The sequence below is a fragment of the Heptranchias perlo genome, chromosome 27, assembly GCF_035084215.1.
Source record: "Heptranchias perlo isolate sHepPer1 chromosome 27, sHepPer1.hap1, whole genome shotgun sequence".
Lineage (NCBI taxonomy): Eukaryota > Metazoa > Chordata > Chondrichthyes > Hexanchiformes > Hexanchidae > Heptranchias > Heptranchias perlo.
This window is the reverse complement of record NC_090351.1, coordinates 20,177,060-20,191,980: the sequence shown is the minus strand read 5'-3', so window position 1 is coordinate 20,191,980 and position 14,921 is coordinate 20,177,060. Positions and strand designations below refer to the sequence as shown.

Here is a 14,921-nt window from a genome sequence, read left to right as displayed (position 1 = left end):
TTGTTACTAGTGCCTTCAGTGAGGGAAAGGGCTTGTGAAGTTGGTGCCATCTTATGTCTTAATTAAGATGTGAACCCACATTAAGAGTTTAGAACCAAACATTTTTGGATGAAGCCCTGGGATGATTATTCTTCATTTCAGAATCCAGTGGCTTTAGTGAAATGTGCATTTGACTTTCACAGGAAAAAACTCCCATTCTCCAGATGAACCAACATTTGTGAAGGGATTGTACTAAGAGGGTTTAAGCCTTCCCACTAGGAACTTGCCTCAGCTCATCACACATATGCTCAACAGGTTGGAGTTTGAACTGCTGCTGAAATAGTATCAAATAATAAGCAAATTTTCCAATTTAATGGGAAGTTACCATTAAGATGATACATTTGCTGATCAGTGTGGAACTACAGCAGTGACCGCGAATATGTTGGAATTTTCAGCCCCAGTGCTCATCATATGATTCTCTTCCCACAGGGAAATGATTTAAGAAAAACTCTTCTGAACAGCTACCTTTATAGCAAAAAAACAAACTCAAAAGGCGACTCCAGCGATCTGTGTATTGGAGGTATTTATTAGCAAAATACAAACAATTAACATTCAATCAAGCTGCACTTTCATTGTAATTTTTCTACTGCAATGGAAACTTGATTATCCATCATAACGGAGGGCCGCCCCCCGCTCCCATCAGCTCCTATCAGTGAATGATCGAGATTCTCGAAATTGTAGCCTTGTATGTATGATGCAGTGGATCACTAGGCACAGGAATGAATCGAAGTATAATACAATCAACAAAAGAAACAGTGAGGGTCATGTTCTGAGTACACACCAGGGCATTTGAGAAAATTGCGGCAATCTTCCTTTATGAACTGAGGAGGCATGCTTTCCCATTGTCAAGGTTTATTCAGAAAATTGGCACATTAAGAAATTTTGTTCACGACAAGAAGGAGATTAAATACAATTTCTTTTTAAAATTGCAATGAGATGATAAGAACATAAGAAATAGGAGCATGAGTAGGCCATACGGCCCCTCGAGCCTGCTCCACCATTCAGTAAGATCATGGCTGATCTTCAACCTCAGTTCCACTTTCCCTCCCGATCCCCATGCCACACACCAAGGCTTTGCCCAGCGAAAATTCTGCTGCATTATAGGAATGTGGGTAATGGAAGCTGCTCTGTACACACGATATTATAAAGAGCATGTTTTAGATTCTTAGATAATAGATATCAGTGTGGAGTCTGTGCATTGAAACAAAAATATGTTTTATAAGCAAACCACTACACCAAGTGTATGTGTTTATTTTAATCCAGATTTTAATTTTTAATAAACTCCAACGTTTTTAACAATAGTTGCAACAGACTACACATTACTCTATATCTTTAAGGAACATCTCTTATTTCCATTTTCCATTCATCCTTCAGGATTGGTATGCAGTTTATAGGCTGCTGCACGACTTTCTGCATTGTTGCTTTTCACACATTTACCAAAAATAGTAATGTCTTTTAATTTATTCTTGTATAAGATCCAGATAAGTCTCATGACTGGAACTCAATAGCTCCTATCCAGTGTCGCCTAGACAGAGAAGGAGCCACAAAACTGGTTGCAGATCTCATCACAAGCTCCAACAGTGACAAAATTTTCCAGGAGAGTGTTTTACTAGCCATTGCCTTGCTAGATGGAGGAAACACAGAAATTCAGGTAACAACCCAGACTGTTGATGCGGACAATTGTAATCACCTTTATGCCTGAACCTTGGTTGAAATGAAATAATCGGCAACTTTATTACTAGTGACCGCGTATTTACATGCAGTAGATGTGCCAACATGTTTCCGAGATTTACTGTCTGATATGAGTATAACTTCAGTGCTCCTACGCTCTTAACAGGGATGTACACTTGAAGGAGGCATGAGTCGGAGAAAGGGCTACTACACTAGTGCTAATTCTCTGATTGGTACTGCCTTCGAATGTGGCTTCTTTCAGGCAGTGCAATGCTACTGAATTTATTCTATAGTTCCATGTAAACACTTTCCATGGCAGGATTTACTGCATCTGGTTTAAACAGAGTAGAGACACTACACTAATGAATGACTGTAATGCATGTAAGCATGTTACTTCACAATAGATGTGGTGGGGTATATTTGCTGATCAGCATTATTTTGATGCTAGTGGTAATCCACTTAAAATAAATAGGTTAATATAACTGGGTTACTGCTGACATTGTAATAATGCCAGTAGTACTTCCTGGATTCTTCATACAGTTGGAAATACCAGTGATCACAGATTGACAAGGATTCTTGTTTTAAATGGGAAGGCCAGTAAATAATGCTGCAAGAACAAGGATACAAACAGGATTTTAATTCCGTTCTATCTTTGCCAATTTTTGCTTTTTTTTTAAGAGCCTTTTTATTCCTTTTTTTTACAGTGGCAGTTCACAAGCAAAATGAAATAGAAAGAAAAAAAATAGCTGGAAAGGTGAAATAAAATAAATTTTTAAAATGCATAGCCGTTCTGTCAACATTTGAAAAGAGAACAAAAAGTTAATTTTTTGAGTAGACTCCCTTCATCTGTTATAATTCCACTGGGAGCATCATTCTCAAAGCACTTTGAAGGAAGACCACTTACTGCAGACACACAGTTCTCTACCATGTACCGCACTTTGTAATGCAAAGTACCCAACTTCCAGAGACCGAAAGGCATAGAAGACACACATTTTCATAGGTCTTATGAGCATCTATTGGATCTCCAATTAAAACTAAACTCTGACGATGTAGCTATGGGAATTGTGGGTTTCTAGCTTCCAACAGGCCTTAATTAGAAAAGGCAGCACCAGTTAATGAAAACAGGAAAAGGCAAAGCATGGAGGTTGTGACTCTCCCTTTGAGCGCTGCTTCCCTGGGATTTCTTATGAGAATATAAAAATGCCTTTAGGTAAGAAAACAGCCATTCATGGTAGTTTGTATTTTACGAGATTTAGGGAGTGCCACATCTGTACTGCACTCTTCCCCTTTTATACTCTGCTTTGGGAGGCAACCCCCTAATTGCTGCAGGGCTCCACCGTTAGATACCGAAACCCACAGCATTTACTTTACTGAACCCAGTGGCCTTTAGCTGACTACTCCATCATGCTAGCATCACCAGTTCCCCAAATGCGGGGTGCATCTGATGGAGGGGGAGCTGCAGGTCTGCTGTTGGGTGAACTCCTGTGGTATAAAAGTGCCTTCTGTCTCACCGACCTTTGGCCACTAAAATACCTATATATAAAACCAGGAAAAGATGGAAATGCATAGCAGGCTTATCAGTATCGGAAACGAGAAAGGAGCCTGTGCTGGAAAAATTAACTGTCTTTTCCCTCTTCAGATACTGACAGATTTGTTCTGTATTTCCAGCATTTTTGGTTTTTATTTGGATTGCTCGACATAACTGACAAATGAACAATCAACCTCCCAGCGTCAGTGTAGCACAATAACTAATTAAAGAGTTAGATCCCAGTGTCTCATGGCTAGCTCTAAATGGGCTGACAAAGATCTATCAGCTCCCTGCCTGGGAACATTAATGAAGCACGTCAGCAAATAAACAAGTAAAATTTACAGTTTAACAACAAACCGTCTTGAAAATGTGCAGTAGGTCAGAGAAAAGCAGGTTAATTTCCCTGATGGGACCATCCGCTCTGATGAATGATCCAGAATAACACCTGTCCGGCTTTTGACTGGATGGTCTGGTTTTTGATTGGTACATCTGGATATTTCTAAAATGAAAACCAGACACCAAAGTATTATTTTCTTTTAAAAACAGAACTACTTTTCTATTTCCATTTGCCTCCTCAGATAGTTATTATTTGAGGTATTAGTTAATGAGGTTTCTAAGGTTTTCATTTCTTAAAAATCAGCTCAAAAGCAAACAACAGAACTCAAACCACCGCCCCGCTCTCTAATCCCTTCCTATCCTGCCCTCTGTCCAGTTTTGGTCTTAGTGAATAATGGCAATCTTCCCACCATAGAACATTAAATGCTGACTGCCTTTCCCGTTTCCAACATTTTCCGTTATAATTTCAGACTTTTCAGCATTCACAGATTTTATTTTTTATTCTATCCAGTTGAACAATATAAGCACATCTGCCATCCTCAGGTCATTCCAAACAGTTACGCAGATTGTGTAGGGTGAGATAGACATAGCAACGTCTCCTCTACCATTCCCACTTGCCACGGCCATGACTTACTCGCTGCCTGTGTTGGCCAGCACATTTTCCTCCAGAAGGAAAGAGTGTGCAGGCTGGCGCAGCCTCCTCCGGTCGCCATCTCTTGCCTCATGTTGTGCCTAACCTTCTGCAAGAAAGAGGGGAGTGTGTTGGTTACAGCCTTGTGAGGTGTTTTGAGACTGTGCCTATAATGGTGGAATAGTTCATGTGTTGTGTGAGGTGTGGAATTGAGGGTTGCAAGAAGTGGTGAGAGTATGAAGTTCGGAGGGTGTGAGCAGGAGTAGAAGGAGGTGGAGTGAAGTGTGGTACAGTGATTGTAGAAGAATGAAGGGAAGCTGGAGAAGTGAGTGTTGTCAGCAGTGAGGCTGCTGGTGGTGGAGGTGTGCGGAGATAGTAATTGAGGTGAGAGTTAAGATTCTTACCTTAACAACTCTGTTGACGTCATTGAACATTTTCTGACATTGTAGCCATGTCCTGGGCGCCAGGCTCCTGGCATTGACCTCCTCAGCCACCTCTTCCCACTGGCGGTGGAGGTAGTGTCTGGAGGGTTTTCTGCCCGCCCCCAGGGGGAGCAGATCTCCCTCCTCCTGTCCACGACCTGAACCAGAGCCTCCAAAGTGACATCGTAGAACCTGTGGGTCCATTATACAGGACTTGCAGTCATTTCTGTGTTCACAAGCGTTCCCCACTGTTTGCAGGCACCGTGCACCTCCCCTTTAAGTGGCGTCGGAGATGCCCAAATTCCTCCCCCCCCCAAATAGGCGTGCAGCCAATAAGCAGTGCCGATAATGCTGTACACTTGACCCTCATGATAATGAGGTCCCAGTACATTTTTTCACACGGCCCCTGCGCCCATGTGAGCAGGTGCGTGCATCCTGTGCCCCACCCTCTGTAAGACTGTTGTTAGGTGCAATCGAATATCTAGGCCATTGAGTCTAAGTTCAACTCCTGTACGAATATGTTGAAAGATCATTTTCTTCATCACAGGAAACTGTTGTTTTTGTATTTTATGACCATTTATTGTTCCATTTTTGTGAAAATGGCCATGGTAATTAGCATAATTGCTTCATCACAAAAACCCTCTTGAGTAAAGAGTGCTTGATATCTGGTTGTGAATGCAGTTGTGCCCTGAATTCTTCTTGTTACTAAAACTCTTACTACCCCATGAGTCTCCCTGGATAATCCATGCAGCCAGACCTCACCAAAGAATAATTTTGATTAGTTTTAGTCCCGACATTGTTCTGGAGACCAGAGACTGATAGTAAATCTGAAATGGGTTGTGATTTATGTACAGACACTGATGTCTAGAATTTTTTTTATTTGAGAACAAAATGTTCCTAAGAACTGTGCTTGAGAGTGACAGATGCAATAACCCTCTTCTGTAATGATGGGCAGATTTGAAGCTCTAAAAATACACCCTTTCTATGGGGTCGATTTAAACTTGGAACAGGTTTTGGCCAAAGGGGGGGGTGGGGCCGAGTCGAAAACACACTCGTTAGCCTTCGTTTTAGGCCTGAGGTATTTTAACTCCCTTAAATGCAGACCGTCCACTTCCCGCCCGGAATGGTAAAGATTGCGTGACTCTTGGCTGCCTATTGGCTTCCAGTTAAGAGAGGGGGTTTCGGGAGGGGATTTCATAGGCAGGGGAGACTGGCACTTTCCTTATAAGGCCTGGAGGTGCTTCCCGGCTCAGGCCTCGGCTAAAATGCTATTGGTGCCCTTCGACATAATAGGACTCCGATTTACACGGATGATGTGCCCGCCTAAAGCAGGCAGCAGCTTCTTGAATTATGTCATGCTTGTTTGCTAATATGTTCGGCTGATTCATATTTTGTCTCTAGAATTCCTTCTACAGTCTTATGACTAGTGACAATAAATCAGAGAAGTTTTTCAAGGTGCTTCATCAACGCATGAAGATCGCTCAGCAAGAAATCAAAGCAACTGTTTCAGTCAACATGAATGATCTGGGAGTAAAAATAACAAAGGATGATGTGAACGAGAAAACAAATTCTAATCCGGGAGCTGCTCAGAAAGGTTAGAAGGTTCTCACTGATAGTTGCATTGTTCTGTTAAATCCACCATAGACAATGAAGCAGAGAAGGAATACTGCTTGAAAGGTCATTATGAATACGGATGATATTTTATGATGGTACCACAATTCCTCTTCTAAAAGAAACCTGATGCCTCAATATTTTCTACATACTGCGTTTGGAAACCAGCCAAAACCATATTGGCCTTTAAATTGCTCTCGGCCGCTCGTGAGATTTAAGTTCATCCACTAAGTTACCGCGTTCTTTTTGGCGGCAACTTCCTTGAAATCCGAGTTCAAAAAACAGCAGCACTTTTTCCCGGGCTGTGTGAGCGGGGAAAGGATCGCTATGTCCCCTCAACCAATCAGTTTGAAGCAAGCCAAGCTGTAAGAACCTGGAAGTAAAACTCAATTGACAAACTGCACAGACTAAAAACCAGGAAGTGCCCAACAAGATTTGTAAATGTACATTAAAATGAGATAGAGAAAGCGAAATAAATAGAGGGTAAGATTTAAAATCTAAGATAAAAGAGATAGAAAGAAAAAGTTTTTAAAAAATATTAAATTTTAAAATTTAATTTTTTTTTAAATGTCCAAAAACTATTAAAATCAGGAGTAACGAGACTCCACATTTTTCAAAGTAAATTTTCAGTGCCAGAGAGATTGTTTGGCAATCATTAATACTTACCACGCCGTTAAAGGTTAATTTGGATCTAAAAAACTCAGCGTACCTTTTTTTTAAGCGAGATTAGTTAGTTTCCAGCAGAGCAGGAAAGTAAGTTGGCGCTGGTCCATTGATTGCAGCCGGCGAGGTCCCTTTAACGAGAAGCAGTGAATCAGTAAGAGTGAGTTCTGGATTTCAGCATTTGACTGCGCATGTGTGCTCGTCAGAACTTGCTCTTCAATTTGCCCATTAATAACGGTGAGCGCTGTTATGCTCAGTGTTATTTTCCGAGCAATTTCCGGCCCCGTTGTTTATTAAAATTGCTGAGAGGGTCACAAAATTTCATTTCAAAATGCATTGAAAACTCTTATGTCATATGCTCTTTATGGGAAGAAACATTCCAAATGTGTCCACAGAGCTGCAGTACCAGTTATGCCTGTAACTGGTGCAATGATGCAATATAATTAATTGCTCTTCGTGTGACTGTCACGTGACAGGTACCATTTATCTAGTTGTAATCTTGATCTCTTTGAGCAGAACAATGGCAAGAAAAAATAAATCTGGGGCAAGCAAAGCTATTAAAATTTAAATTTGTTTGCCTTGATGGGATTTAGGAAAAAGCCTTCATGTTCGTAAAATTGTCAGTCAGGTGGCATTGTTTTGTCTCAGTGGCGTCTCATGATGACCCAGCTTGAGGCCCATCATTCAAAATAGCCTGGGATGGCTTCCTGAAAAACTTCTGGTCTATATCTTTCCCTGCCGTGCTCCTCAAAGGTCAGAACCCACTGCCAGCACACCTAAGCAGTCTTTGCAGGGATCATTCGTCACCTCAAAGTCTCCTAAAAGCCATTCTCCGAATTTTCCTTAGGATTGCCATCCTGGTTCATCTTCCATATCATTATGCTATATGCCTACCACACTGAATGTGCTTTCTATCCTACTGTTCTCTGTAAACCCCCACCCCCCAATGCCAAATGTCATTCCGGGTCCATTGCCGCTAGAGGCGATATCTGATATTGGAATTCAGATAGCAGGCATGAAGCAAGGAAAGTGCTGAGCAGCAGATCTGTGAATGGGCCTCCTCCCCTTCCCCTGCCTTGGTTCACTTATCCCTCTCCCCTGCTTGATCTGAATACTGCATTTGATTCTGACTCCTGAAGCAGAACACTGTGGGTGATCAACTTGTATTATATGAAATGTGTATTTTAATTACGGTCAACTTTAATTTGTGACATTTGGAACGTTTGGAAAATGTGATGCAGTACGTCCTGAGACCTGCAATGATTAAACAAAATATATTATGTGGTAAAATGATCAATTCTTTTAACTATTTTAGTGAATTTTTACCAATGAAGATTGCAACTAAAGCATACGAAATGTAGATTCAGTAAAAACAAGCATCTGTATTCTGAGGAATGACTGAATTTTCCAAAATCTTAATTGTTTTAATTTTTTTGTAGCTAATAAGTCTTTGTAGTTGTCAAGGCTATCTTGATTTAAGTTATCATCATAAAGGAAAAACAGACAGTTCATTGGAATAGCATCATGAAACCTCCAATGGGTTGGAATCATGCTGTGCAATATTAGTAACAAACACATTAACACCTTATAAAACTCCTCTGTCTGCTATTTTAATGAAGCCATTAACATCTGCTAGTGTAGTGGATAAAGAAAATTTACAGACATTTAATGTGTTTGACACTGATATTGCACAGCGCCAGTGATTTTGTTTCTGTTGAGTTTCAATCATGCTTATTTCCCCTGTAGGAAAGGGCGTCCATGTTTTGTTGGCCACAGCTCATAACAGGTCGCTGATGAACAAATTAGGAGATGCTGAACGTGGACAAAAGGAAGCTGAAATGAGCCCAGCAGTGGCAATAATGCAACCCATCCTACGCTTCCTACAGCTCCTGTGTGAGAACCATAACTGTAACCTCCAGGTTAGATCACATTGTCTCTTATAAGTCACCTTCAGTGAGGCTAAAAATACCACCAATTTCGATGTCAGGGAGCTGCTGTCTTGGGTTTGGATCTCCAAAAGCGTCAAAGAACCAATGGACAAGGTATAAGACTAGAAACTACTGACAGTGATATTAGTGGACAAATGATTAACACATTTGTATGATATTGTTCAGTCCACTATTCTAACAGAGGCATTAACCTGCTCATTTAAATGGGTCAGTACCTCCATTAATACCAGATAGACAAATGGTCTTAGAGGGGGTGCAACACAGATTCATCAGAATGATACCTGGGCTAAAAGGGTTAAATTATGAGGACAGGTTGCATAGATTAGAGTTGAGTATAAAAGATTAAGGAGTGATGTAATTGAGGTGTTTAAGGTGATCAAAGGAGTTGATAGGGTAGATAGAAACTATGGGCATGATTTTAGCCTGGAAAAACAGGTGGGTTGGAGGCGGGGGAGCATTAAAAATGGCAACAATTTCAAACCCACCTCCAACCCGTTGCACTTACTCCCATCTGGAGGCTGCGTTGCCTCAACTCACTCAACCTACCAGCCTCCAGTCCTACATCAGGTCCCGACTAAGTTGGGGAAGCAAGATTGGGAGCACTCAATCCAGCTTCGCCCTCAGGGCTATCCCTGACACCATTTGGCTTATAAGGTCCACGTAGAGGTTCCATCCCTTACAAGGCTGCCCAGAAAATCCCGAATCCAGCGCACTTACCTCTTCCTGACTCTTCTTTCTCTCATCTGACTGACACCAGCCTGTCAATCAGGGTGGGAAACCGTTAAAAAAATAAAAGACGTCCTTACATCAAAATCGTAAGGACGTCTGGGAAACCCGTACTTCCCGTTTCCCGTCTGCAATTCGATCCCCCCGCCCCCCCCCTTCCCGGCACCAGGCTAAAATTACCCTCCATTTTCTCTGGTGGGGGAGTCCTGAACAAGGGGGCGTAACCTTAAAATTAGAGCAAGACTGTTCAGGGATGATGTCAGGAAGCACTTCTTCACACAAAGGGTAGTGGAAATCTGGAACTCTTTTCCTCCAAAAAGCTGTTGAGACTGGGGGTCAATTGAAAATGTCAAAACTGAGATTGATAGATTATTAAGGGTTACGGAACCAAGGCGGGTACATGGATTTAAGATACAGATCAGCCATGAGCTAATTGAATGGCGGAACAGGCTCAAGGGGCTGAATGGCGTACTCCTGTCCCTACGAGTGTCTGTCTGCAAATATCAGCAACAGTGATTCATAGGCCTTTCGTGAATGGTAGTGTTGCAGCTCCAGACTTCTGCCACTATCAGGTTCTAGCAGCAGTATCACAGTATGTAACAGTATGAACATAGCTTAAAGACTCCAGGTCTGACTATTTTGATGCTGTCAGGTCCTACATCAGTTCCCTTCACCTCAACCTACAAAAAAAATATTTTCCCACCATAACCGTGCAGGCATATTGAATCTCTATTTACTGTCATTTTAAAATCTTTTTCCTCGGTTTCATCCTGTCATTTGTATTTGTTCAATTCATTTGAGTTTTAAGCTGTTTTTTCAGGTTTTAGTAACTCGATTGGCATTGAAAGATAAATAAAATTCTTAGAGGGCTTGAAAGGGTAGATGCGGAGAGGCTGTTTCCCCTGGCTGGAGAGTTTAGAACTAGGGGGCACAGTCTCAGGATAAGGGGTGGGCGATTTAGGACTGAGATGAGGAGGAATTTCTTCACTCAGAGGGTGGTGAATCTTTGGAATTCTCTACCCCAGAGGGCTGTGGATGCTTAATCGTTGAGTATATTCAAGACAGAGAGTGATAGATTTTTTGACTCTGAGGGAATCAAGGGGTATGGGGATCGGGCAGGAAAGTGGAGTTGAGGTCGAAGGTCAGTCATGATCTTATTAAATGGCGGAGGAAGCTCGAGGGGCTGTATGGCCTACTCCTGCTCCTATTTCTTATGTTCTTATAATGAATTACCAAATTATGAATGTGTTCTAATCAATTTTAGGAATAGATGCAAAAAAAAACACCGTACACAGGCATTCGATGTTCTATTCATAACACTCAAGTTTTCATCATTAATAAAATGATATGAAAGATGTTATTCCACTATTTCCAAGTCTGGAGTAAACCATCAGGTACTGTCACAGAATCAGTATACTATAACTAGTTTAGTAGGCCCCAAAATTCCCCAGGGATTTCGGCAGCCTACCGCTGTAACTCCGGTAGGAGTCCAGTGGAACGTACCAGAAAACAGCAGTGACTCAGTTGCACAAGATTTGGGATTTTCTGGGCAGCATTGCAAGGGATGGTACTTCCACGTGGACCTTATAAGCCAAAAGGTGTTGGGGATGACCCTGAGGGCAAAGCTGGATTGAGTGCTCCCAATCTTGCTTCCCCAACTTAGTCAGGACCTGGTGTAGGACTGGAGGCTGGTAGGTTGAGTGAGTTGAGGCAACGCAGCCTCCAGATGGGAGTAAGTGGACTCCACAGGAAGGGGATGGCAGGCTAGGGAAGTGGCCTGGACTCCCAAAGACTGGCCAATATTTTTTTGGGATCGGCCCCATTTATATCAGTGGCCAGGGGCAGACTCCATGGGATCAGAAGGGAGCTTGTGCAACCCCTCCCAAACCCAAAAGGTGGCCAGGTGCTGTATTTTCCAGCTGGATGGGGCAGGTAGGTGCCCATGGTGACACATAGGCCTACTGTCCCATGCAAATTGGGTGCTCCCCCACTGACTTCGCAAACTCCAGTGCTGTCAACACTGAAGGGCATTCATTGCTCAATCCCAGCATAACCACTAGGATCATGGCCCACAGAACTTCAAGACCAGAACATAGAGGGAAGAATTGCCATGGTCACTATGTTGGCATTTTTAACAAATTCCATATCATGCCAATCAAAGGGAAATCTCACAGAACACAGTAATAAAGTACAGACGACGGAGGCCATTCGTCCCATCCAGCTCATCCTTCCATAGGAATCTATGATCTCCAAAGTAAACCTATAAGAGTCATTTTGTGGCCATCCCCACCACAGTTGGGACCTCGCATACAGCCAGCAATATCAGAGGTGCGCTGCCCACAATTTTCCATCCTTTGAAATCAATGGATGTAAAATCATGGGCAGCGTGTCCATAATGTTTTGATATGTGGTGGCTGTGTGTGAGGCCGCACACCAGGGCCTCACAGAATTTACCTAATAGATTCTGCAGGAACACATTTACGACGCACAGCATTTCATTATTTCCATTCCGCACTTCAGGGACCAAATAAATGTTTTAATAATAATTCTAGCAAAAGTAGAGACATCAAATAGGGTATTGGTTTTTAATAGTGCACACTCATTGGTCAACCCTGTCTTACCTCCTTGGATAATGGTTTTGCCACTTAAGCAGATGCATGAGTGTTAAAAATTATTCTCTCGGTGCTAATGTTTTGCTTCTGGGCCTTTGTATTTTTAAATGAAGAGGATGTACAAATTGAATCCTCGTCTGCACCTAAACCTTGCATTTGATTCCATTCTGCAAGATTTTATCAGTAGCACTTTTTTTCTTGACTAAGTGTGTATTTTTCCTCAACAGAATTTTCTCCGCTGTCAAAGCAACAAGACAAATTACAACTTAGTCTGTCAGACTCTACAGTTCTTGGATATTATGTGTGGGAGCACCACTGGAGGCCTGGGGCTGCTGGGACTGTACATCAATGAAAATAATGTGTTACTTATTATTCAGACATTGGAGACACTAACAGAGTACTGTCAGGGACCTTGCACTGAAAACCAGGTACGCAGTATACCCAACATTACTGAACCATGCTCTGTGTAGTGCACACGGATGCCAGTTTCCATTTGGCATATTGGTACAACGGTACACCCCACCTGACACAAATTGGAAAATAAAAATCTGCTAATGCCAACTTCCTTTCTTACTTAGTGTTACTGGCATGAAGTTATCAGGACTCAGCAGACAAGTAATGACAATTAGTATTAGGGCAGCAAGAAGACCCTTTCTTTTTAGTCTTGAAACAGCTGGCAAAATCCAGGGCAGAAATTAGTTCAATTTGAATGAGGACTTTTCATTGCGGGTGTAAAAGCTATTTCAGGAAGGTTAACCATAACAACCCTTAAAAAACAACACATGAAAACTGGTATGAAAACAAAATATGCAGGAAAAACTTAGCAGGTCAGGCAATATCTGTGGAAAGAGAAACAGAGTTAACATTTCAGGTCGCCGACCTTTCATAGAATCATAGAAAGTTATGGCACAGAAGGAGGCCATTCGGCCCATCGTGTCCGTGCCGGTCGAAAAAGAGCTATCCAGCTTAATCCCACTTTCCAGCACTTGCTCCATTGCCCTATAAGTTACAGCACTTCAAGTGCACATCCAAGTATTATTTAAAAGAGTTGAGGGTTTCTGCCTCTACCACCCTTTCAGGCAGTGAGTTCCTGACCCCCACCACCCTCTGGGTGAAAAGATTTCTCCTCAGCTCCCCTCTAATCCTTCTACCAATTACTTTAAATCTATGCCCCCTGGTTGCTGACCCCTCTGCTAAGGGAAATAGGTGCTCCCTATCCACTCTATTTAGTCCTGTCATAATTTTATACATCTTAATTAAATCTCCCCTCAGCCTCCTTTGTTCCAAAGAAAACATCCCCAGCCTATCAAATCTTTTCTCTTAGCTAAAATTCTCCAGCCCTGGGAACATCCTCGTAAATCTCCTCTGTACCCTCTCACTTGCAATCACATCTTTCCTGTAATGTGGTGACCAGAACTGTATGCAGTACTCAAGCTGTGACCTAACTAGTGTTTTATACAGTTCTAGCATAACCTCCCTGCTCTTATATTCTATGCCTCGGCAAATAAAGGAAAGTATCCTTTATGCCTTTTTAACCACCTTATCTACCTGTCCTGCTACCTTCAGCGATCTGTGGATATGCACTCCAAGGTCCCTTTGTTCCTCTACACCTCTCAGTATCCTCCCATTTATTGTGTACTCCCTTGCCTTGTTTGCCCTTCCCAAATGCATTACCTCACACTTCTCTGGATTGAATTCCATTTGCTACTTTTCTGTCCACCTGACCAGTCCATTGATATCTTCCTGCAGTTTACAGCTTTCCTCCTTACTATCAACCACACGGTCAATTTTTGTATCATCTGCAAACTTCTTGATCAAGCCCCCCACATTCAAGTCCAAATCATTAATATATACCACAAAAAGCAAGGGAGCTAGTACTGAGTCTTGCGGAACCCCACTGGAAACAACCTTCCAGTCGCAAAAACATCCGTCAACCATTACCCTTTGCTTCCTGCCACTGAGCCAATTTTAGATCCAACTAGCCACTTTCCCTTGGATCCCATGGGCTTTTACTTTTTTGACCGGTCTGCCATGTGGGACCTTGTCAAAGGCCTTGCTAAAATCCATGTACACTACATCAAACTCATTACCCTCATCGACTCTCCTTGTTACCTGCTCAAAAAATTCAATCAAGTTAGTCAGACATGACCTTCTCTTAACAAATCCATGTTGACTGCCCTTGATTGGTTCGTCAGACTCGACCTTCCCTTAACAAATCCATGCGGTCTGTGCCTTTCTAAATGACGATTTATGCTGTCCCTCAGAATCGATTGTAGGATTCATCAGACCTCAATAGATGGGTAGCCTGTTAACAGGTTGTTTAAATCTACTCTTTGTAAAATGGACAATTGCTCAGGCATTGATTCATTACCCATCGAAGCTGCAATCCATAGTGGTTCTCTTACAGGAGGGACTGGTGAAAGGGAGCATATTTCTCACCCGTGAGTATTTCTATTAGGTTTATGTTCATTAAATTCTTGAAAAATATGAACTTATATCAGTACGTACAAAGCACAGCTTTAATAAGATGAGTAATCCTGAATATATTTCCTACTTTCTGCTGCGAGATATTTCAGAAGATTTTTTGATTTTTCATTGTCTAGACTTGCATTGTAACTCATGAGAGCAATGGCATTGATATTATCACCGCACTGATCCTGAATGATATCAGCCCACTCTGCAAGTACAGGATGGACCTAGTGCTACAGCTAAAGGTGAGGAGAGGTCTGGTCA

General features: G+C 42.1%; 1 protein-coding gene across 2 annotated transcripts in view; it reads left to right on the top strand.

Moving 5' to 3' along the window:
- The window catches only part of itpr3 (inositol 1,4,5-trisphosphate receptor, type 3), a 263,682-nt gene that overhangs the window by 209,981 nt on the left and 38,780 nt on the right, over positions 1-14,921 (top strand). For both annotated transcript variants that reach the window (XM_068007424.1, XM_068007423.1), the window contains exons 38-43: positions 469-559; positions 1,515-1,690; positions 6,029-6,221; positions 8,648-8,820; positions 12,416-12,616; positions 14,792-14,902. In XM_068007424.1, coding sequence (XP_067863525.1) covers positions 469-559; positions 1,515-1,690; positions 6,029-6,221; positions 8,648-8,820; positions 12,416-12,616; positions 14,792-14,902 — 945 coding nt within the window. The remainder of the gene's footprint in view (positions 1-468; positions 560-1,514; positions 1,691-6,028; positions 6,222-8,647; positions 8,821-12,415; positions 12,617-14,791; positions 14,903-14,921) is intronic.